A 25,546-nucleotide genomic window follows, 5' to 3' on the forward strand; every position below is an offset into this window, starting at 1 on the left:
GAGCCTGGCACAGGCTAAATTTCACAACCCTGAGATCAAGACCTGAGCAGAAATCAAGAGTTGATGCTCAATTGACTGAGCCACCCAGGCACCCCCAGGCACCCCCCTCCCCTTTTTTAGGGCGGAGAGAGGGAGAGTGTCTCCTTCTTTTTTTTTTAAGATTTTATTTATTTATTCATGATAGACAGAGAGAGAGAGAGAGAGAGAGAGAGAGAGAGAAAGGCAGAGACACAGACAGAGGGAGAAGCAGGCTCCATCCAGGGAGCCCGACGCTGGACTGGATTCCAGGACTCCAGGATCGCGCCCTGGGCCAAAGGCAGGCGCTAAACCGCTGAGCCACCCAGGGATCCCCGAATGTCTCCTTTTTTTTTTTTTAAGATTTTATTTTATTTTATTTTATTTATTTTTTATTTATGATAGTCACACACAGAGAGAGAGAGAGAGAGAGAGAGAGAGGCAGAGACACAGGCAGAGGGAGAAGCAGGCCCCATGCAGGGAGCCCAATGTGGGACTCGATCCTGGGTCTCCAGGATCACACCTTCGGCTGCAGGCGGCACTAAACCGCTGCGCCACTGGGGCTGCCCCTGTCTCCTTCTTAAATAAACATTTTCAGGGGAAATTTTTTTTGCTGTAGAATTGTGAATTTAGGAATTTCCAAAGATTTGTTTGGATTGTCAAAGAAATGCCCTCTTTATGTCTTCTATAAAATTTTAAGAGTCTACTATTATTTATACATGCTAAAGTAAAGGAGTGTACAAAAAACCAAGAGAGTGGAAAGGATGGGATGATAAGCTACCGCTGGTAAGAGGTGAGAAGTGGAAAGTCAAGAGAGTGGAAAAATCTTTATTAAGAGGGAATTTGAAATAAGTATTGAGGATTAAATAGGATAAATAGGAATAACTGAGGTAGGGAGGACAGTAGAAGCTGAAGAAACAGCATATACAAAAGCCTAGAAATGCAAAATTATTCAGCAAATTTAGTAAATGACAAGGCATGGGGTGTTGTAAGAGCAAAGATTATAAATAGTGTCAGATGAAATGGGACCATTGTCAAAGAGCCAGGCCATTAAAAAATATGAATTCCTTGCAAAGTGGTTTGGATATTATTCAGGAGGAAGTTAGGAGCCATTGAGAAATTTTAACTGGGGAGACACCTTTTCAGATGAATATCTTAGAATGTTTTAGAAAGTACCAGTGGCAGCTATGTATTGGAAGATTGAAGAAGAACCGGGCTAGACACAGGTAGACAAGCTAGGAGATCAGCATGATAATCCGGGTAAGAGGATGACAGTTCCAGTGAAGGTAGAAACCATAGGAATGAAGAAGAGAAGCCAAGTAAAGAGAGATTTCTAAGTAATTTCAGTGTACCAAGTCTGGTTTCTGAATAGGAGTTGTTTTTCTTTTTAAGAGATCTGTGATATTTTTTTTCCATAAGTGTTACAGTATTTTTCTTCTTGTTGAATTCTTTTTAAATGACTGGAGCAAAGAAACAATTCAAAAATGTGACCTTAGTGCTGTGTTTAGTAGATTGAAAATTCTTCTGAGGCTTAAGAAATTAAGAATGTCTGTGGTTTCCTTCCAAGATCAAGAGACTAAGGTCATCTAATTGAGAAGCTCATGTCTTCCATTGCATGTTCTCATCTTGCAGATGTGGGAAAATGCCAGTGGCTAGATTTTGTTTGCCAGATTCAGTGAGTCTGGTTCAGGGGACTCTGAGCATGGAAACTCTCCAGATGGGCTTTACCAGAACATCTCACAAATTTGATCTCCTGTTGTCAAAATGGACTTCTGAGTACTTTGCTCCCCACAACATGGGTGTCCTTTCTACCTGCCTTCTTCTTTCTCCAGAATCTCTGCAGGCTCAGCTGAGGGACTGACTCTTGTTCTGGCAGGTTTTATTTATGATCAAGGTTTCCTTTCTTTCATTGCCTCAAATCATTATTCGACTCCTCATGCCTCACTTACTTTTTGGTTTTGTCCTGCCATTTTGTTCCAATCTACAACTCCTACATGTCTGCTCTACAATTTAAATCTCTTGATTTGGATTTAGTCCTTGGTGTTACTTTGATTATGAATCTTTTAAGTATTTTTGCCCTTTAAAATTGTTTAACCAGCTCTTTTTTCTTTCCCTATACTTCACTTGTCAATCTGCCAAAGCCATGGCTTCTAGAACTGCTTCAGAGCTGGTATCTCCCATTCAGTTCTAACTCACACTTCGTGTTCCCATTCAAATCTTCATCACACCCAAAGGAATGTCTTCTTCTTTAGCTCTTATTTCAATCTATGACACCCAGCACACCCAGGGTTTGAGGCATCCTCCCCTGTAATTCTTCTTTTATCCTTACCTGCATTTAGTCATCAAGTCCTGTCAATTGACCACCTACCTGTGTCTCTAAGAAGGCTCCTCCTTTCTATCAGCATTATCACTCTCAACATTTCACCAGGAATCCTATAGCCTGTAGTCTTTGTTGCTTAGCCAAAAGCCTAAACTCATTTCCCATCCTGTAGCCCATATTAATACTCTAAATCAGAAATATAATCTGCCAACTTAAGTTTTGCTGTTCACCTAATACATAAGTATTTGTCAATACTGTCAATACTCTTTACAAGAGGGACAAGATTGAGTCTCAGTCTCTTGATGGCTTTCTGAATCACATCAGAGGTCCTTATAATGCTTAAAATCCACAGTCTATTCTTGCTTACCATTGAAAAAATGGGAATTATACTGAGTAGGATATGCTTTATTTGGCTTTGTCCCCCTAAGAATACTGCGTAGTCCATGGCTATATAAAAAGGAAGAGATAATCCAGTGTAAGAAGCTAAGGTCCACCGCTGTCACTGTGATAGTCACTGGAGATTCGGGCACTTAATTAAACATGCAAATGCCTTTTACCAACTACCTCTCAAGTTCATAATATAAATTGGTATCTAAACATTTCTGATATTTGGTTCAAAGTCCTCTGCAACATTTCCAGCTCCTTTCAGTGAGAGTATCCTCTTCATTAATATTGTGACAGAAAGTGATTACATATTGAAATGCACCATTTTATACTAAAAAAATATATTCTACCATGGCTTGATTTTTGTTTTGATAATACGCCTCTCTAGCTGAAATAACTTTAAATATATATGTATGTGTGTGTGTTTAATTTGAAGTATTTGGTATAATTTTGGTAATTGTAGGATAGATGTGTCCTCCTCCACACAAAGAGGAGACATCATTACACAATATTCTAATGGCTAGTGTCAATAAGAAGGTAGGTACTGGCTGCATTTTGCTGTTCCCTCGCTCCTGGTTACAGCTCTCACAGGCAACCCTTAGATTGTCCCAGAGGGCAAGTGCCATTGCTCAGACACCCTCACTTAACCTGACTTAGTTACTTCTGTTTGTTCATGTGATTGTTTTTAACTTGGTAGAGAAAGCAAAGTGAAAACGAATGGAGGAATATCTTAGGCAAGTTTCTGGCAAATTATTCTTTACTTAAATCCATTTTTTAGGATATTTCTTTCATGAACAGGAACAGTTGAAGAAAACCAAATACACTTCAAACACCTAATTCAAAAGGTATAGTAATATTCTGAGGTGTTTAAAGAAGTGATTTATTCATATTTCACTTTAAGATTTATTGAGCCACTACTATGTGCAGGATCCTTCTGGTAAGTGCTGGAATATAGCAGTGAGCAAGACAAATGCTCTCTCTATTTTCCCAGAGCTTAGCACCAAGCAGAGGAGATTAATAATGGAAAAAAAATGTAGTGACTCTCAGGAGAAATACAGGGACTACAGTTCATGCCAGGGATACCTATCTTCCTGATGAAAGACTACCTGGGATAAGTGATATAAAAGCTGTGGTCTGAGAGATGAGAAGCCATCCAGATAGGTCAAGAATTAAGGAAAGCAGAGGGAGCAGTTTATGTATAGGCATGGGGCACAGATGATGGCTAAGCTGGGTCTACAAAGATGATGAGAATTACCCCAGAGAAGTGGTAAAGAGGAGCATGAGGTGGAGATGATGGCTAAGCTACGTCTATGAAGATGACGGGTTCATTGTTTGTGGTAGAAGGGAGTCAGATCAGGTAAAGAAGCAACAATGAAGGCCTCAGGGAGTAAAGCAGTTTGATATTTTTAGGAATCTATAGGTGACTTGGCATCATAATAAAATATATAAAAAGAACTATATATATTTTAATAGTTTTATAAAGTCATACATTAATAAGCACAAAGTAAGAGTCAAAAATCCTTTTTTTTTTAATTAAAAAATTATTTGGTTAAAGCTACTGAGTTCTTATCCTGCATTTCATGTGCTCAGAAATAGGGTCAGAACAAATCCATAAACACTAACTGTTCTGAGTTCTATGTGTGGAGAGATTTCTTACAGTTAACATTGTGTGCATCACACACACACACACGCACACAGTATTGGTCTTTGATGACTGCTTTATATAGGTTCTGCACTTACCAAGTTACCTTTTTGAAGAAAAAAAGTTTCGTACTCTTTTTTTCCTTTGCTTGTTTGGATGGCATCAGCGCCATGCTAATTAGAAGTAAATATTACAAAGCCTTTCATTTCAAACTTCAGAGCTTTTTCTCAAAGCCCACGTTAAAAGCAGAGCCCTAGTTAAATCAGATGACTTACTGTAGTCCATGGATTCATTGATTAGTGAGAATCTATTATCCTTGTATTTTCTATGAGAGAACACCATCAAAAATAAAAACATCACAGCTGGACTGAAGAAGCACTAAAAGAACAAAATTTTGAGATTTGAGTAGTAATTTTAGCCCAGTTACTAAGCTTTTTTTTTTTCTTTTTGGAGCCTTTAACTAGTTTCTACTCATTTTGAGCTAGCTTTGGGATGATCTAAAGATACTTATAAAGTTCTGGGATGATGTTACTTTATCAATTACTAGGCTAATAAGACAAGCAGAAGCAGGATTGAGCATAAAACATTGATTCATTTAAAAGATGGTTTTCATTTTTAGCTTGCAAATATTAATGAGGGATATAGAGATAAATAAGTATACAAAAATTTGATTGAAAAAAATATACTGCTTTAAGTTTTTAGAGGAAAGAAAGGGTGAATTTGTGCTTAGCATAGAATTTCCTTTCATTTATTTTTCTGATCAGTTCACTCATTCAGTCAACAAACTTTTAAAGATTGTATACTACATACAAAATTCAGTGATAGACGTTGAAGATATGGATGTGGTTTGAAACTGAAAAGAATATTAAAGTAATGGTTCTCAGATAATGGGGTATCCATGCCTCCTTCCAATAGCTGATAAACACAATGGATATAGCATAGATGCACATCTTCAGGAGACCTGTAGATGCCTCGAAGTCTACCATTGGACCTCTTGTGATTTATGAATCCTGCTAATGATTTCTTAATTTCTAGTTTTGTTCATTGTTTTAATTCTGCCTCCCATCCCAAGATCTTTTTAAACTTTATTACTTAAATGAGTTTTCAAAAAATTTACCTTTAAAATCAATATTGGGCCAAATCTTCCAGAAACATCTATTGAGAGATCTATTGCTGATAATTCAGAAGCCAACCTGCTCAGTGAAACGATCATGAGCGCCATCTAATGCCCAAATGGAATAAATGTCGGTAACAACAGTAATAACAGGATCAGGGTATGTAACATTTGTAAAGATAAAAAACATTTGTACATTTGTCCTTTTATTGGTGGAGGATCATGTTTTACATTTTAAAATAAACTTTTTATTTTATAACACTTCTGGATTTTCAAAATATTTACAAAGATAGTACAAAGAGTTCCCAAAACTCTACATCCAGTCTCCCCCCTAAAATAGTATAGCACTATTGTTACCATTAATAAACTGACATGGATACATATTATTAACTAAAATCTATAATTTATTTGGATATCCTCAGTTTTCTCCTACTGTTCTTTTTCTGTTCCAAGAGAGCACATTGCATTTAATGGTACGTCTCTGTAAGCTTAGTTAAGACAATTGCATTGTTTATTTCAATTTTATTGTAGCTTTCTGTTAGTTTGCAAAATATTTTTAAAAAATTTTTCAGAAAACACTTTCCCTTGTTTTATTCCTTTGATAATGCTTAGCTATTTAAGCAGATTTTATAGAGGTTTATATAAAGTATCATTGTGCATTTTCATCTGTTGTAATGATGAAAAAAAAAAAAAAGGGAGTACCAAGATGTGATTCAGTAGGAACCATAAGAATTGTGTTTCCATTTGGAGTCTAATCCTCACTGCTCTATTCTTTAGCAGGCCATTTACCCTTTTGTTTTAGTTTCCATATTGTGGAATAAGGTCTGTGAACCAGGAAATTCCCTAGCCCTTGCAGTATGAGAAAATTTAAAAAATATTTCACCAGTACAAGTTAAGTCCTAATGTTTCCTATTGGATATGAGTGAAGACTTCTTACATACCCACCTAAGCTGATGCATTATCTCTATATTATAGAGGACAAGATTTAGATAAGTAATTTACCCAGGATCATCTAGCAAAAGTTAAGTGATGGATCAGATTCCCAGCATGAAACTTCCAAAGAGACAGCACTCCTTTCAGCACCCATAAACCTAGAGTGCTCTCCATCCTAGCTGCCATGCTTATGCTAGGACTCCCCTAATGACCAACATTCCAAGATGAGATAGTTTCTTTTTCTAATCCTATTGCCTCTAGCCATGGGATGTGCTATAAAATGCTATATATGAGTCTGGGTCACCACCCATCCAAAAACAGATGTTCTGACGTCTGAAAGAAATCTTTGTCTCCAACCAACCAAAATGCATTAAGTCTGAGGAATATTTACAGTTCTACCCTATTTGCTAATTTTTTTAAGATTTTATTTATTTATTTGAAAGAGAGACAGCATGAGTAGGGGGAGGAGCACAGGGAGAGAGGAAAGCAGACTGCCCTCTGAGCAGGGATCTGGAGGCAGGGCTCCATCCCAGGATCCCAATATGACCTGAGTTGAAGGCAGAGGCTTGACTGACTGAGCTAACCAGGTGTCCCCCAGTTTGCTAATGTTTTAATTAAACATATATTTTTTATTGTTTTCAAAAGTCTTCAAGCGATACACAGGAATGTTGTTTTCTGGAAGCAAGATGGAATAGTGAGTTTCCTTCTAAAAATTGAAAGGTATTGTGTATATGTGTATGAATATGACAGTAATTACATATTTTCACAGCGCTGGCTAATACCATTTGCTGGGAAAGAGTAGGCTGTTGCAACAACTTGGCTCCTGCAGTATTGATAATTTGTTAATGTATCTGTGAAATTTAAAATGATGTTCTACACTTGTGGTTCTCAACTTTGGATGCACATTAGAAACTCGAGAGAGAGCTGCAAGTCTCAATGCCCACATCTCATTCCAGACTCCTTAAATCGAATCTGTGAAAGTGAGAACCAAAGTAGCAGTTTTAAAGCTCCCCAGTTGATTCTGATGTGTACCAAGAGTTACACCTTGTAACTCAGGAGTTTAATTGTTACTTTACTTTTACCTGAGGGGGTAAACATGTCTATGTCATTAATTCTTTTTTTTAAGACTTTATTTATTTATTCATAAGAGACAGAGAGAGAGAGAGAGAGAGAGAGAGAGAGAGAGGCAGAGACACAGGCAGAGGGAGAAGCAGGTTCCATGCACGGAGCCTGATGTGGGGTTCGATTCTGGGTCTCTAGGATCAGGCCCTGGGCTGAAGGCGGCGCTAAACCACTGAGCCACCACCCGGGCTGCCCTATGTCATTAATTCTTGTAGACAGGAAAGGTATGGCTTGCAAAAAAGGATAATTATTCCTGTTTATTAATCAAACTCATTAAAGTTTTTTTACATACACATCATGTGCATTATGAGATAGAGAACTTCTGAGCCATGAAATGAACTAAATTTTCCCTGAAAAAATTTATTTATCAGTGGTAAACATGGACATCATAATATATGCCATGTTCTCATAGAGGAACTTTGTTTTAAGTAGTATCTAAGTGGAAAATCATATATTTGCAAATTTTATTTTTAGTTTTTGCAAAATGGTAATTTTAATATCTAAAATCTTGAAGGTGATATTTGTTGACCATGCGTGTATTTTTTCTTAGATAAGATTTCTATCTTTCCTTAACTTTGTAAGATATCAGGTTCCATGAAGTGAATAAAGTCATTCTGTCCTTCTTGTCTTCCACAATGCCTAGCAGGTGTTTGGGACTGAATTGCTACATAATAATCTTTAGAAGAGAGTGGTATGAAGGGAAAGAAAGATAAGCAATGAGTGGGTGAAGGACAAACATCCTAAACATCCCGCATTCCTTTGAGGGATGAAAAAACAGGAGTTATTTTCTATTTGAAATTGTGCCTTTCCCAGGTTATTATTAAAAGGGCTCAACCTTTGGAATATTTTTTCTGAAAGCAAAGTAATCCTATTGGTCGACTTGGGTCCTTGGTCTTGAGAATAAGATAAATAAATAGATAAAAATATTAAAAATACAAATACATAAAAACAAATATAAATTTTTATAGTTTAGATGGATTAATTTATAAAATGATAAACACATATTCCTTACTATTAGAATTCTTTACTAAATCCCTTTATCGCATTTCTACATGTTTAAGCTTTCTTTAAATCATTTTTTTGAATTCACAATATTGTAAAGTTTCTTTTAGACTAGAAATTTGCTCCAGATTATCTATTAAGATCTACATTTTGACAGAAGATGATTTTCATCAGTTAACAGAGAGAATTAGTAGCAATATTTTTAAAGTGGTAGTCTTAAAATAGAAGCTTCTAAGAGCTTTGAAGTTTTAACAATTAACAGACTTTGTTGGTTAAAAATGAATCCATTAACAAGGAATACTTTTATGATATTAGAAATAAATTTCACTGTGCAATTAAACAGTAAAGATGTAGTACAATGATTTGATTAATGTTATGGATATGATCAGTAGGGTAAGTGTTTCCTTAGCTTCCCTTGTTAGATAGCCAAAGATTAGATGTTTCCTAAGAAAAAGGTTTCTAGGGGCACCTGGGTGGCTCAGTGGTTGAGTGTCTGGACTTCATTCAGCTCAGGTCATGATCCCCGGGTCCTGGGATTGAGTCCTGTATCAGGTTCCTCACGGGGAGCCTGCTTCTCTCTCTGCCTGTGTCTCTGCCTCTGTCTCCCATGAATAAATAAATAAATCTTAAATAAAAATAAAAAGGTTTCAAATTCTTTTCTGGATATGAGAATGAAAATGAAATGCTGTTAGAAAGTAGTAACACTTTCTTAAATTTTTAAAATATTTTTTAATTCTATTAATCTTTATTATAATGAACAATTCTCTATGTGTTTAAAGGATAGCACTGTGTTAGATGATATATCAACTCTCCCTATTTCTGGCACAAAATGGTATGTTTTTCAACTGCTAAATTATATGTTGGCTATTCCTAAATATATGTACATTTAGCTTAGGTATGTCAATTGCTTTAAATCAATTTCTCCCTTTGGAAAACAATTCTTGGAGCATTTTTTTTTTTCTGCACAAAGGTAATTTTCAGATTCAACACGGACCTTAATGTTAACACTCCTACAGGTTCAGTCAAATGTATATCTTTTATTAGGGATCCAGCATATTTAAATAATCACATACACAATGGTCAGTGCCCTGTAAGAAGATGGCAGTGAAGCTGAGCCATATTACTGTCTCTTCTCTGCAGTCTCTGATAACGTTTTCAGGGGTATCTGTTTTAGGATTTCAGGCATGCCCTCCTAATAATTTTTTGTAAAGTCTTATCCTTCCTCATTCAAAAAATGTAAACAAGATCACAAATTCACTTTCTTCCCTAACTCTGAAGTACCAGTTATTTAAAATTTCACCATTTTATCTTATAGAAGTAACTGTATTTCTTGTGTCTGAAATTATATATTACCATACCATGATGAAAACCATTTTTTGTCAAATATTTTCTATAAATTGAAATTTATCTATAAATGATACCTCTGTAATATTTAAAGTAAACACAGTAAGACATTTTGCCCAAAATACTATTTGTCCAAGCATGCTACTTGAGAATGTGACATTTTGACACCATCAGTTGGAGGCTCAGTCCCCTGATAGAAAAATGTCACATATCTACAGAGATTATTTCTCCCTGTTTTCTTGCGCATGGGGGAAATAAGGAGAAATTTTAAGAAAAACTATATAAGTTATTATGAGTTTATTATATTCTGCCTGAGAATCTTGAACTCTTAAAATTAGAATTTAAAGCATTAATTGATTTTTTTTTTGTCAAGGAGATAATGGCTATTAATAAAATAACAAGACAAAAATGTGAAGATAGATTTCAATTATTTCATTTTATTGGTGAAAGGAGTATCTTATGAAAAAACTTAGAGTGCATGTTAATACTGGTAGAAGGATGAATGAAGTACTTGTTTTTCCTCCCTGTTTCCTAATAATGTGAATTATGATATTAGTGTCCTATTAAAACAGTTAATTAACTGTTTTTAACAGCTTAAAATCTTAACTTCATGAATCTAAGAATAATACTTAAATGCAAACAATAGTAAATGGCTAACTGGCTTTTTCTACTAAAAATCTGTCTTGTTTTTTTCTGCTTGTAGACCTTCTATTTTTTTTTTAAGATTTTATTTATGTATTCATGAGAGACAGAGAGAGAGAGAGAGAGAGAGAGGGAGGGAGGCAGAGACACAGGCAGAGGGAGAAGCAGGCTCCATGCAGGGAGCTGGACGTGGGACTCGATCCCGGGACTCCAGGATCAGGCCCTGGGCTGAAGGTGGCGCTAAACCACTGAGCCACCCAGGGATCCTCCGCCTTCTATTTTAATTTAGAAATTCTGCCTTGCCCAGCTTGGACTACTTCAACACAAACTGGTATTTGTTTAATAACTTGTTATGTCAGCTCGTTACTCATGTTAATCATGGTTCCGGTTTGATTTGGACATTGGGGAATTGCTAAATCTATTTAATGAATTACACATGAGTCTGTAGCATTGTCCTTGACACCATAGCTGTGCAATGGGTACCATGAGGTATGGGAAGGGAACTGAGATTTTTGTAAGTGCTTACTGTGGACAATTGCTCTTTTTCATTGTGCTCCTCTGGACTTGAGTTTATTTGTGAAATGAGCAGGACTAATGAATTTGTGCTGCCCTCTCAACCCAAAGATTCCTTCTTGACTAAACCAGGGAGATTTTTGGCTAACTGAGGTTGAACTGTATAAGCCTTCTATTTTTAGGAGTCGTGGGAGAAATGTTATCTAAAAATGCAGTTGTTTGTGTGCTTCAGCTAATGAATAATTAGTACAGTATTATGAAAATAACTGCGTCTTTTGATAATTGAGGACTTAGATGTTTCCCAGAATTTTATAGTATTTCACACATTTCATATAGGTATAGGGGACTGGTAACAAATATCCTAACCTCAGGATGGATTCAAAAGTTATTGTGTTTTTCTATAAATCCCTAGGTCAGAATCTATTTTTTTTCTATAAATGTTCTCTAAAAAGCAAAGTCTACTGTTATGCATCAAAGCTTTGATCTGATTGAAGAATTGATTATTTTGTGTGTATGTTGGTCTACTAAATATCTATAGGTTGCCAGAAGTGCGTTTAGTGCAGGGTTTCTCAGACTCTGCAGGGTTTCTAGTCTACTTTGGACTAGAAAACGTTTTGTTGTGGGGAAGCTATCCTGGACATCTCTAGCTTGACTGAATAGGTGCCAGTAGCAGCTCTTCATCCCAGTTATTAAGATAAAAAATGTCTCAAGACATTGTCATGTGTTCACTGAAGGTCATAAACATCCCTAGTTAACAACCACTAGTTTACTATGAAGCAGCCTTCTTTAGTTAGGACATACTAGGCAGATGGATACAAATGTTACTGATTGGTTAAATTAATTAAATAATGTTAAATCTTGCCAAAGTGAATCTAAATTCCTCATTGAGAATTAAATGTATCTATTCTGTCTAAGTGCTAGATGTTCTTGATATATTCTGAGTGAGGCAGTCATTCACTTCCTTATATAGGCAATAATTCTTGGGAAATCTTAATAAGTTGTCAAAAGAAATTCAAAGAAAATAGTCTGATGACTCGATTTGTAAGTTCCTCATGGTATCTCCTTACTTCCAAGATTAAATAATACTCTTAGTTTCATTTCACTATACAGTAGAGACAATGACAACAAATTTGTGCTTTTTGTGTGATTGTTGATATTTTTGTGCATGTTTTAAGTGGCCATCTAAGAGATAATGTTTTTTTTTTTAAATGACCATTTCTCCATCCACCCCCCATCAGGGATATCAGGGTTTTAATCATGAGCATTTTTCAGTTTATAATAATTCTCATTTTGATAATTTGGTTTTTAAAAACCCTGAGGCCTTTTGAAAAGGAGGCAGTGGTGGAAGTCTATAAGCCTTCTATATAATTGGTGTGGAGTGTAGAGTCTTTTTCTCAAACAAAAAGCACAGAATAAAGAGGCTGTGAGATGTATCGATGTAATATTCACTTCTTTTTCCGCCTGCTTAAAGGGAGCAGTACAGTGATCATAGGCCCAAACTGACAATCTTAGTAACTGAGGTCTGGGTGTTTTTCAGGCAAGCCTGCATTACACAAGGAATTTAATATAAATAGGCCTTATAAAAGCAAAAAGAAACCTAAAGAAATATAATAATATTATAAAATGCTTTCATAATTTTAGAGAAAGGTAGTTTATAATTATCTTGATTAAAAGGACTATTATTAGTCACTTTTTTTTACTTTTTTTAAAACCCAAATAGACAATCACTCATCAGAAACAGGCCTACATTTTTCAGAAAGTTAGATTTCTTTAAAAAACTATTATCTCATTTATGCTTCCACTTAATATGGAAAAACAGAGACTAGATTTATGCTCCAAGCTTAAACGTTAAAAATCTGGAGAAAAAAATACAGTATAACAGCTTTTATGACACTGGCCACTAGGCAATAGAAAATAGTGATTCCTGAGGGATAGGAAACAAGTAAGATGAAACATATGATTTCCCTGGTATATTGCTTTGGGAACACCCAGGCTAGGGTGTGAGGAGGAGCAAACCAGAGGCATCCAACAAACTCCTGGAGTGGAAGAGATGAAGGTGAGAGTCTGGGGAGATCAGAGAAGCAAGAGGTCACAGGCAGAGTACTAGCAAGGAGGAAGCTGCATAGAGACCACCAGAAATCTAGCAAGGGGCCTCCTATGTGTTTTGCAAAGCACTGATTATTGTCTATATGTGAGAAGATTACCTGAGCCCAAAAGGGAAAAACACCTGGAAGGACTAGAGGAAAAAGTTCCTGGCACTCACACAGGACCTGGAAAACAAAAACAAAAACAAAAACAAAAAAAAACTGTTCCCATCAGAAAGACTGGAGAACCTCATAAAATCATAGGTACTGAGTACAGTACTCAAGAGTGTTCTTGCCTCAGTAGTGGGGAATAACTAGCCCTACATGAAATACTGCTCAGGACTTGCCCAGAAAATCTTGAAAAGCAAGACTTGAAAAAAAAATTATTTTCAAGTAACTTGACTATATATGTAGATAGAACTCAAGAATATTTATAAGAATATAAAGAAATTAGGGGCACCTCGGTGACTCATCCTTTGGCTTAGGTCATGATCTCAGGGTCCTGGATTGAGCCCATGTCTGGCTCCCTGCTCCATGGGGAGTCTGCTTCTCCTTCCCCCTCTATCCCTCCCTACCACTCAGGCTCTCTTTCTCAAATAAAATAAAATCTTAAAAAAAGAATATAAAAAAAATCCAGCATCAACAAAGTCAAATTTATGATACCTAACATGCAACCAAAAATTAGTAGCATGCTGTAAAGCTGAAAAATATGACCCATAATGATGAGAAAGACCAATCAAAACTGAAATAGACTAATAGGGTATAGAATTAGCAGACAAGAGTATTAAAACAGTTATTTTAACTATATTCCATGTGTCAAAAGGTAATTTGATATCTGAAAAAAAAAATTGGTAAATTGAACTTCTAGAGATGAAATTCACAATGCCTGAGATGAAACATACACTGGATGACATTAACAAATGATTAGATATTAGAAAAGAAGATATTAATGAATTTGAAGACATTACAATAGAAGTTATCCAAAATAAACAGAAAAAACAAATATATATTTTAAAGGTTTCATTTATTTATTCATGAGAGACATGGGGTGGGGGGGAGGGGGAACAGAGACACAGTCAGAGGGAGAAGCAGACTCCATGCAGGGAGCCTGGTGTGAGACTCAATCCCGGGACTCCAGAATCACACACTGGGCTAAAGGCAGCGTTAAACTGCTGAGACACCCAGGCTGCCCCCCTCCCCCCAAAAAAATATTTTAAATGAATAAATTGTTCAATCATGGAAATACTTCAAATATCCTGATATACATATATTTGGAATCTCTGAGAAAGAAGTGTGGATAGAAAAAATATTCAAAGAAGTAATAGCTGAAATTCTTCCAAATTTGATCATGCAAAATACTAAACAAACCCCAAATATAAGAAACATGAAGAAAAGAACATCAAGATAAATCATAGCTAAAGTTTGCAAAACTAGCAAAAATATTAAAACTTAAAGAAGCCAGAAGAAAAAAGATCTATTACACATGAAAGAACTAAGATAAGCATGGCAGCAGTGTTCTCATAGGAAATAATGCAAAGGAGGAGACAATGAAGCAATAGGACTAAAGGATGGAAAGGAAAGAAAACAAAAAAAGATCAACCTAGAATTCTATACCCAGTGAAAATACTGGTCAGAGAGGAAGGCAAAATAAAAACTTTTTCAACTAAAGCTGAAAGAATTTATCTTTGGTGGACCTACGGTACAGAAAATGTTTAAGAAACTCTTGTAGACAGAAGGAAAATGATACCAGATGTAAATCTGGATCTACCCAAAGGAATGATGATCACCTGAAAAGGTAATGTCATGACCCTTCCCCTGGATGAGAAGGGTGTATCTTGCCCCATCATGAGTTAGCACACAAGGGTGCTCCTGATTCAGCTTCAGGTTTCCCAACAAATAATAGGTGATAAGGCATGAGAAAGAACATGATGACACGGAACTGGTCTCTGCCAAACAGACCTTTACTGACAACCCGGACCACTCACCTAGAGACTGTTACTAAAAGACTAATAAAATTATACTTTTTAGGGTTTCTGCATTTTAGAGTACTACTGATACTACACATTGGCCTTTATCCTAATTAAAATGATTGTTTTCGGGGATCCCTAGGTGGCTCAGAGGTTTAGTGCCTGCCTTCAGCCCAGGACATGATCCTGGAGTCCCAGGATCGAGTCCCCTACATTGGGTTCCCTGCATGGAGCCTGCTTCTCCCTCTGCCTGTATCTCTGTCCCTCTCTTTCTCTGTGTCTCTCATGAATAAATAAATAAAATCTTTTTTAAAAAACCAATTATTTTTAAAGCTGTAAAGTTGTGCCTTCTACATTAAGGTCTTTAATCTACTTGGATTTTTTTTTTCAACATGAATACATGGTTGATCCAGAGCAACTAATGGAAATGCCATCTTTTTCTCATTAATCAGAAGTGCCAACTCTATCATATATCAATCACCTATGTATGCATGGAAGTCTTGCTGTGCTATCTCTTCTGTGAGTCTCTCTGTCTATACACAGTATTATGATATCTGTGCACTTATTAGATATGTTTATACTAATAGGAAAAATATACTTTTTTTCAAATGTACCTTGATTCTTCCCTAGCATGTTGGATTTTCAAATAAATGTTAGAATCATTTTTATAAAAGTACATGAAGAGGTTACTAAGAGTTGCAGCTAGATCACCTTGGTTTCAGCCTGTCTTATTAATAGTTGATAAGTACTGAACTCTCCAGTCCTATGACAAAGGTTAGTCACAGAATGACTTTTTGTCTTTACAACTACAAGGTCAAAAGCAGACGTGGTAGTGAAGGGATGACACTTATGTAGGAGGCATTTAGGGGTCAGATCTCTTCCCTCTCTCCCACATTCACCTAGAACATCACTTCTTACTTGGTCAACATTAGCTTCGGTTATTTTGGTGCAGACCATGTAGAAGCAACTTCATTGCCATAAACACATTTAAGTGTATATCAACTGCATATTGAGGATTGCTTCAAGGTATGGGCCAGACTAATATTTATCAGATTCATGGAGTGTAAAATATACATAACTTAATTTATTTTTTAGGATTTTCAATAAACACTTCTTGACTGACTCAAGGGTTAAATTCTCTATAACTCCATTTTAATATAATGTTCAAGAAGAATTTTGACAGTTTATCAACATTTATCACTTACTGTGAATGGCCTGCTTTGCTCTAGGTACAGTACTAAGTACTGAATATTCAGCAGCAAGGAAATAGATATGGATCCTTCTCTCATAGGACAATTCAACACTTAAACAAAATAAACAGAAATATAAGTATTTAATTTATAATTGTGCTTAATTCCATGAAGGGAATAATATGGCTGTATGTAAAAATAACTAGAGGGAGAATAATACATTTTTATGTATTAGGACATATTATGTACAAATGAAAAGCAGTTTGACCTAGAATGGGATTTGCTCAGCAAATTAAACATAATTTTTCCTTTTAGTTAATTTATTCGTTTATTCCACAGTATTCATGTTCATTGCCACTTTAATGGTCCAGATATCAGGCTCACAAAAATGACCAAGACACAGTTCTTGTCTTTGAGGAGATCCAAGTTCAGTAGCTTACATAATTACCTTTCACTAAAATAATTGCATACCAAAAGAAAGCATAAGTATATCCCTTCCATTTTTCTTTCTTTTTTAGATGAGGATAGGCATTCACTCGGGTTCTGTGCTCGCTGGAGTTGTTGGGGTGAGAATGCCACGATATTGCCTGTTTGGAAATAATGTCACTCTGGCAAGCAAATTCGAATCAGGAAGTCACCCTCGGCGCATCAATGTCAGCCCAACCACTTACCAGTAAGTGTTCTCTGGCTTCCTCTTCCTCCTGTCTATGGCCTTGCCTTGACCTAATGTCCTGTCATGTGTGAGACACTGTATTTTTTTTTTGATCCTGTCATTCTCTAAGGTAATAGGAGTAGATCCACTCAGTCTGAAAGATAGCAATTGTGACATAAACGTTTATTTGCACCCCAAGAGAGTACATGTAGAGCCTGACTTGACTGAGAGGTAAACATAGGTTTGTCATTTCCCATAGTTGCTGTCCTTTGAGATACACCTGTTTAAATACAGGAGAACAAATGTTGAAGATCTGCCTTACACAAAAAGTCTGCACATTTTCAAAATGTTCTTCAATATTTATAAAAGTCAAAAGAATGAGATAGAAAAGATATTTTGACTGCTTTTATTCTTTGGAATAACTAAGGTAAATAATGACTCTCTAAAGTACAGAGTAAAACTTCAAAGTCTATCTTACGGGTGATAAATTGGCAAGTCTACACATATAGCTGACAGATGAACACATCTGTATTTTGTACCTGGTAGATGTCCTCTCACCCACTAGTTACTACACTTCCTAGGGGGAGGGACCATGCCTGCTTTAGCTTATCATTATATTCCCAAAACTTGTAGAACATACTTAACACATAATAAGCACTCTATAATATTTGTTGAATTAATGAATAAATGCATTGGTAGGTAGACTTCTCTAGAATAAGAAAACAGTATGACTATCTCCTATATATTAGACTTCAGTTTTGTGCTGTGCATTGGTGTGCAAGCTAATTGGCGCCATGATTTGGATAACTAAGAAATCATATTGTAAGACTGTAGACTGGAAATAGTGACCATTGATATTTTTCTTTTATTATTAATTTTTTATTGAAGTAAAGCATACAATCTTATATTAATTTCAAGTGTATGACATATTAGTCTGACAATCCTATACATTACTACATTACTCAGTATTCACATAATAAGTATAGTTAATTTAAGTCACCATAAAATGTTTTTATATTTTTGGCTACATTCCCTGTTGTATTTTTTCATCTCTGTGACTTATTTATTTTATATTGGAATTCTGTACTACTTTATCCTCTTTATCTACTTTACCAATCCTCCAACCCACACCCCTGATGGCAACCACCAGTTTGGTCTGTGTACTTAAGCATCAAGGGTTTGTTTGTTTGTTTGTTTGTTTGTTTGTTTTGGTCTCTTTTCTTATTTGTTTTGGTTTTTAGATTCCACATATAAATGAAATCCTATGGTATTTGTTGTTCTCTGACTTATTTCATTTACTGACAAATACTGTAGTGTGGTGCGCAACGGGAGTGTCTCTCAATCAGATGGGGGCTTCTAAATAGGGCGATGATTGGCTGGAAGCCAGTAGCAAGGGAGGTGAAAGAATTCACCCGAGGCAGAACAAAGGAAGTAGAAATTTATTGAATACACTGCAAGGGAGTGGTGGGCAGGACAGCAGAGGGGAGGTTGTCTACTAGGAAGCAGTGGGTGGGGGCCACTTTTAAAGAGGGAAGGTAAGGAGGTATGGTAGCATATGTAATTCTCTCTCTTTTTTGGTAACTGTGCCTGGTTTTAAGTAGCCTATTAGTCAGCTAGGGCCTATGGATGTTTTGAGGTAGACTGCCTGATGGGCCTGTGTGTAGTCAGCCAGTGGTCACTATGGTCCTTTCTGTTCCATTCCATTTCTCAAGCCTGTTTACCTAAAAGCAGCCTCTATATTTAGGTCAATTAATGTCACAAATGGCAAGAGCACATTATTTTCTATGGCTGAATAATATTCCATTGCACATGCATACACACACACACACACACACACACACATCCTGCACATTTATCCATTTAGTCTATTGACAGACACTTAGGTTGCTTCCATATCTTGGCAATTGCAAATAATGCTTCCATAAACATAGGGGTGCATATATCTTTTTGAATTAGTCTTTCCTTTTTCCTTGGGTCAACACCCAGTAGTAGAATTACAGGGTCATATGGTATTTCTGTTTTTAATATTTTGAGGAAATTCCATGCTGTCTTTCACAGTGGCTGTATCAGTTTACATTCCTGCCAACAGTGACAAGGGTTCCTGTTTCTCCACATCCTCGCCATCCTTATTATTTCTCATCCTTTTAATACTAGCCATCCTGACTAGTGTGAGGTGATGTCTCATCATGTTTGGATTTTGTGTTTTGTTTTGGGGGGGGGGCTTTGTTTGTTTCTTTGGCATTTGCTTGATGATTAGTGATATTGAGCATATTTCCATGTCTGTTTCCCAGCTTTATGTCTGTTTGGAAAAATGTCTATTCAGGTCCTCTGCCCATTTTTTAATCAGATTTTTTTTATGTTGAGTTGTATAACTTCTTTATATATTTTGAATATTAACCCTTTATTAGATCATTTGCAAATATCTTCTCTCATCAGTGGGTTGCCAGTGAGATTTTCTTTTGCTAATAATTTCCTTTGCTGTGAAAAAGCTTTTAATTTTGTTCTTTTTTTGTTTGTTTTAAAGATTTTATTTATTTATTCATGAGAGACATAGAGAGAGAGGCAGAGACATAGGCAGAGGGAGAACCAGGCTCCTCAAGGGGAGCCCAATGCAGGACTCCATCCCACAACCCCAGGATCATGACCTAAGCCAAAGGCAGATGCTCAACCACTGAGCCACCAAGGCATCCCAAAACTTTTAATTTTGGTGTAGTCCCAAGTTTATTTCTGCTTTTGTTTCCCTTGCCTCAGGAGACATATCAGAAAAATGTCCAAGAGATTACTGCCTATGTTTCCTTTTAGAAGTTTTGTTTTCAGATCTCTCATTTAGGCTTTTAAGCCATTTTGAGATTATTTTTGTGTATGGTGTAAGAAAGTGGTTCAGTTTCATTCCTTTGCGTGCAGCTGCCTAGTTTCCTCAAAAACATTTTTTGAAAATTGTCTTTCCCTCATTGTATATTCTTGCCTCCTCTGTCACTGATTAATCAGCCATATATGTGTAGGTTTATTTCTGGATTCTCTAATCCTGTTCCATTGATCTGTGTGTCCTTTTTGGTGCCAGTTTGGTGTTTTGATTACTATAGGTTTATAAGTGTATCTTGAAATCTGAGATTGTGAGACCTCCAACTTATTCTTCTTTCTCAAGGTTGGTTTGGTTATTCAAGGCCTTTTCTGGTTCTTCACAAATTTTATTTGTTCTAGTTCTATAAAAAATGCTTGGGTATTTTGAAAGAGATTGCATTGAATCTATATATTGTTTTAGGTAATATGGACATTTTAACAATATGAATTCTTTAAATCCATGAGCATGCTATACTTTTACATTTGTTGTTTCATCTTCAATTTCTTTCAATAATGTTTTATAGTTTTGATCATCTAGACATGGATGTGACATAGATATAGTCACATCTATGATTAAATTTATTCCTAGGGGGGAACCTGGGTGGCTCAGTGGTTGAGCATCTGCCTTTGGCTTAAGTCATGATTTCAGGGTCTTGGGATCGAGTCCCACACTGGCCTCCCCACAGGGAGCCTGCTTATCCTTCTGCCTATGTCTCTACCTGTCTGTGTAAAAAAAAGAAGTATTTATTTATTTATTCATTCCTAGGTATTTTATCCTTTGGTGCAACTGTAAATTGATTTCCTTAATTCAGGAAATTAGATGTGACACATACTTTATATGGATTTTGCATCTTGCAACTTTGAATTCATCTATCATTTCTAATAGTTTTTTGGTGGTGTCTTTAGGGTTTTCTGCATATAATAACATGGCATCTACAAAGAGTGACAGCTTCACTTCTTCATTAGCAATTTAGATGTCTTTCATTTCTTTTTCTTGTCTGATTACTATGACTGAGACTTCCAGTACTACCTTGAATAAAAGTGGCAAGAATGGAATCCTTGTTTTGTTCCTGTTCTTAGTGGGAAGGCTCTCAGTTTTTCAATATTGAGTATGATGATTGTCATACATGGCCTTTAATTATGTTGAGATGTGTTCCCACTAAACCCACTTTGTTGAGAGTTTTTATCATGAAAGGATGTTGAAAATATCAAATGTTATAACTGCATCTCTTCATCTGAAGATGAAGATGATCTTATGGTTTTTATTCTTTCTCATGTTAATGTTAAATATCATATTGATTGACTTGCACATATTGAACCACCCTTACATCCCTGGAATAAATTCCACATGATCATGGTGAATAATGTTTTTTAATATATTGTTGATTTAGTTGTGCTAATCTTTTGAGTATTTTTGCATCTACATTCATCAAACATATTGGTCTATAGTTAGTTGTTTGTTTTATATTTTTTTAAGATTTTATTTATTTATTGAGTCAGGGGAAGGAGCAGAGGGAGTGGAACAAGTAGACTCTGCTGAGTGAGGAGCCTGATGTGGGGCTTGATATCAGGACCCTGAGATCATGATCTGAGCCAAAACCGAGTCAGACACTTAACTAACTGAACCATCTAAGTGCCCCCCACCTATATTTTGTGATGTCTTTGGTCTGGTTTTGGTATCACAGTAATGCTGACCTTGTAAAATAAGTTAGGAACTTTTCTTTCCTCTTTTATTTATTGGGAAAGTTTGAGAAAAGTAGGTATTAACTCTTCTTTAAATGTTTGTAGAATTTACCTGTGAAGCCATGTGGTCCTGAACTTTTGTTTGTTGGGAGTTTGTTGATTATTGATTCAGTTTCTTTACTAGTAGTTGCTCTAGTTCAGATCCTCTATTTCTTCTTGATTCAGTTTTGGAAGATTGAATGTTTCTGAAATTTATCCATTTGACTAAGTCATTCAGTATCTTAGCATATAATTTTTCATAATATGTTCTTATAATCCTTTGAGTTTCTGTAGTGTCAGTTGCTATTTCTTCTCCTTCATTTCTGATTTTATTTGAATCTTCTTTCTTTTTCTCCTTGATAAATCTGGCTAAAATTCTTATCAATTTTGTTTATGTTTTTAGAAAACCAACTCTGGGTTTCATTGATCTTTTCCATTGTTCTTTTAGTCTCTATTTTGTTCATTTATGCACAAATATCTATTTCTTTCCTTCTACTAACCTTGGGTTTATTTGTTCTTTTTTTTTCTTCCTAGCTCCTAAAGTATAAAGTTAGTTTATTTGAGAATTCTCTTGTTTCTTGAGGTAGGCCTATATTGCTATAAAATTCCCTATTACTTCTTTGTTGCATCCCCATGATTTTGGACTGTTGTGTTTTCATTTTCCTTTGTCCCCATGTATTTATTGATTTCTTCTTTGATTTCTTGGTTGACCTACTGATTATTGAGTGGCATGTTGTTTAGCCTCTGCTTGTTTGTTTGGTGTGTGTGTGTGTGTGTTTCAGATTTTTCTTATAATTGACTTCTAGTATCATACAGTTCTGGTTGGAAAACAATCTTGATAGGATCTCAATCTTCTTAAATTTACTGAAGCTTATTTTGTGGACTATCATATAATCTGTCCTAGAGAGTTTTCCGTGTGTGCTTAAAAAAGAATTTGTTTTCTGCTGTGTTGTGTTGGAATGTTCTGTATGTATGTCAGGTTCATGTGGTCTAACGTGTATTTCAAAGCTGCTCATTCTTTATTGACTTTCTATCTGGATGATCTATCCATTGATGTAAATGGGGTGTTAAGGCCTCTAATATTATTGTTTATTGTCGATTTTTATTTCTGTCTGTTAATATTTGCTTTATGTATTTTGGTGTTCCTTTGTTGTATACATAGATATTTATAATTGATATGTCCTCTTGATGGATTATTCCCTTTATTGTTATGTAATGGCCTTCATCATTTCTTGCTACAGTCTTTGTTTTGAAGTTTATTTTGCCTGATATAAGAATTGCTACTCTGGCCCTTTGTGCACTTTCATTGCATGGCATATGTTTTTCTAGCACCTCACTTTTAGTCTACATGTATTTTTAAGTGTGAAGTGAGACTTGTGGGCAGCATACATATGGGTCTTGATTTTTCTTATTTATTCAGTCATCTAGTGTGTTTTCATTGGAACATTTAGACCATTTACATTTAAAATAATAATTGATAGATACATATATACTTGTTCATTGTTTTTTGGTTGTTTTTGTAGTTCTTCTATGTTTCTTTCTTCTTCTCTTGCTCTTTTCCTTGTGATTTGATGGCTTTGATAGTGTTATGCTTGGCTTTCTATTTTTTTGTATATATATTATAGGTTTTTGATTTGTAGTTACCATGCGTTCATATGTAACATCTTATGTGTATAGCAGTCTATATTAAGTTGATAGTTGCTTAAGTTAAAACACATTCTAAGCACTAAATTTTTATTCCTCTTCTGTGTTTTATAATGTCATATTTTATAACTTTTTATTTTGTGTATTCTTTGACTAATTTTTGTAGATATAATTGATTTTAACAATTTTGTATTTTAACCTCAATACTGACTTTATAAGTGACTGATCTAATTTTCACAAGTAAAATTTACTTGTGAAATTTTTTCCTTTCATAATTTTCTTTCAGTTATGGCCTTTCCTTTATACTTAGAGAATTCTCTTTAACATTTTGTATAAGGCTGGTTTGTGGTGATGAATTCCTTTAACTTTTGTTTGGGAAATTCTTTATCTCTCCTTCTGTTCTAGATGATAGTCTTGCTGGATAGAGTACATTTGGTGTGGTTTTGGTGTGGCACTTTGAATATATCATGCTACTTTCTTTTGGCCTACAAAGTTTCTGCTGAAAAATCAGCTAAGAGTCTTATGGTGTTTCCCTTGTATTGTTTTTTGTTTGTTTGTTTTTGTATTGCAGCTGTAAGAATCTTTATCATTGCTTTTTGCTATTTTAATCACTATTTGTCATGGTGTAGACCTACTAAGTTTATCTTGTCAGGGGCTCTCTGTGTTTCCTGGGCCTGGATGTCTGTTTCCTTCCCCAGATTTAGGAAGTTTTCAACTATTACCTCTTCTAATAAGTTTTCTTTTCCCTTCTTTATCTCTTCTCCTACTGTGATCCACATGTTATTATGCTTGATGATGTTGCTTAGCTCCTTTAACCTTTTCTCATTTATTACTTTTTTTTCCTATTTGCTGTTCAACTTGGTTGCTTTCCATTACCCTGTTTTCCAGATTGCTGATCCATTCTCCTTCATCCTCTCATTTGCTATTAATTCTAGGTAGTGTATTTTTTATTTCATTAATTGAATTCCTTAACTCTGAGAGGTTTTTTTCTATTTTCTGTCTCATTGTTGAAATTCTCACTTATTTCATCCACTCTTTTCTCAAGTCCAGTGAATATCTTTATGACCCTTGCTTTGAATTCCTTATTAGGCATATTGCTTAACTCCATTTCATCTAGTTATTTTACAGTGATTGTGTCTTGTTCTTTCATTTGGGACATTTTCCTTTGTCTCCTCATTTTGTCCGACTCTGTGTTTGTTTCTATGTATTAGGGAAATCAGCTATGTCTCCTGGTCTTTAAAGTCTTATGTAGAAGAGGTCATGTGGTGTCCTATAGTGATAGCCCCCTGGTCACCAAAGCTAGGTGCTCAGGGGTATTCCCTTTATGGACCACATGTACCTTTCCATTGTGGCTGAGCCATGATTGCCTCCAGCCCAGCCCAACCTGCTGCCATTACCTGCTTTGCATCATGTGGGTGCACTGAGCAATATTTAGTTTCCCCATTGTTGCTGTGGGCTCATTAGTGGGCAAGTTTGGAAGTCCAGCTGGCTGTCTGCAATTAGGCTTTCTGCCAGAACTGTAGTTATCACCAAAGGGCAGGGCTTGCTCCTTACAAATCTGAGAGGTTCTCATCGGTGTGTGTGTGGGGAGGGGGGGGGGCAGTGGTCGTACTCTCTACAATTAGTATCTTTGCCACAGCTGTTGGCACCCTAAATGGCAGAGGTTACTGCCTCTGCATACAGCCAAGAGGCCAGGATGCGGGAATTGAGGGCACTCTGGGATGTGGGGTTATTTTGCCCCTTCCCCAGTGCAAAGTCATTTGGGAGTGGTTCTCGCCCATGCTGGAGCTGTTTACAGGGTGTGGCAGGGCAGCTGCTGCTTTGGGAAGATGTCTGCTAAGGTCAGTGGGTTGGATTATGGTGTCCACAAAGTGTTAATGCTGGCTTCTGCAAGTGTCCAGCTACCTAGGCTGGGGGAGGGGGAAAATGATGCCCACCAATGCTTTCCTTCCTGGAGAAATCTCTTGAAGATCTCTGCCCCTCCAGAACATATTCTGAGATGAGCAAATAAATCTCCTTTACATGTACCCCAAGCTCTTTGCAAACTGCTGCTTCTGTGTTGTTTCTCAGGGAGAGTTATTATGCTGGCTCTTTAAGGGTAGGGTATCAGTTTCCTATTGCCTTCTATGCTTTTGATGTCTCTTCCACTTACAATTAGTCTTGCTGGGAGTTTGGTTCCCAAATCCACCTCTCCTGTCCTATTCAATGTGGCCTCTTCTCAAGGACTAATTGTGCAAGGTCTCCTCTGCCAGTCCTTAGGTCCTTTTCAGAGTTAGTTTTGCAGATATATCTATTATCTTAGTGCGTCTTGGGTGAGGGTGAGCTCAGGATCCTCCTGCTCTGCAATCTTCCCTGAGTTTCCCTTGATTTTTGAAATTATATCTTTAAAAAATTGTATATATATAACGAAAGTTT

At 36.1% G+C, this 25,546-nt stretch overlaps 1 protein-coding gene across 1 annotated transcript in view; it reads left to right on the forward strand.

Annotated features, from left to right (window-relative positions):
* The window catches only part of GUCY1A2 (guanylate cyclase 1 soluble subunit alpha 2), a 330,262-nt gene that overhangs the window by 266,954 nt on the left and 37,762 nt on the right, over positions 1–25,546 (forward strand). The window contains exon 7 of the mRNA XM_041770456.1: positions 16,791–16,945. Coding sequence (XP_041626390.1) covers positions 16,791–16,945 — 155 coding nt within the window. The remainder of the gene's footprint in view (positions 1–16,790; positions 16,946–25,546) is intronic.

This window comes from Vulpes lagopus, chromosome 10 (genome assembly GCF_018345385.1).
Source record: "Vulpes lagopus strain Blue_001 chromosome 10, ASM1834538v1, whole genome shotgun sequence".
In the NCBI taxonomy this organism is placed as follows: domain Eukaryota; kingdom Metazoa; phylum Chordata; class Mammalia; order Carnivora; family Canidae; genus Vulpes; species Vulpes lagopus.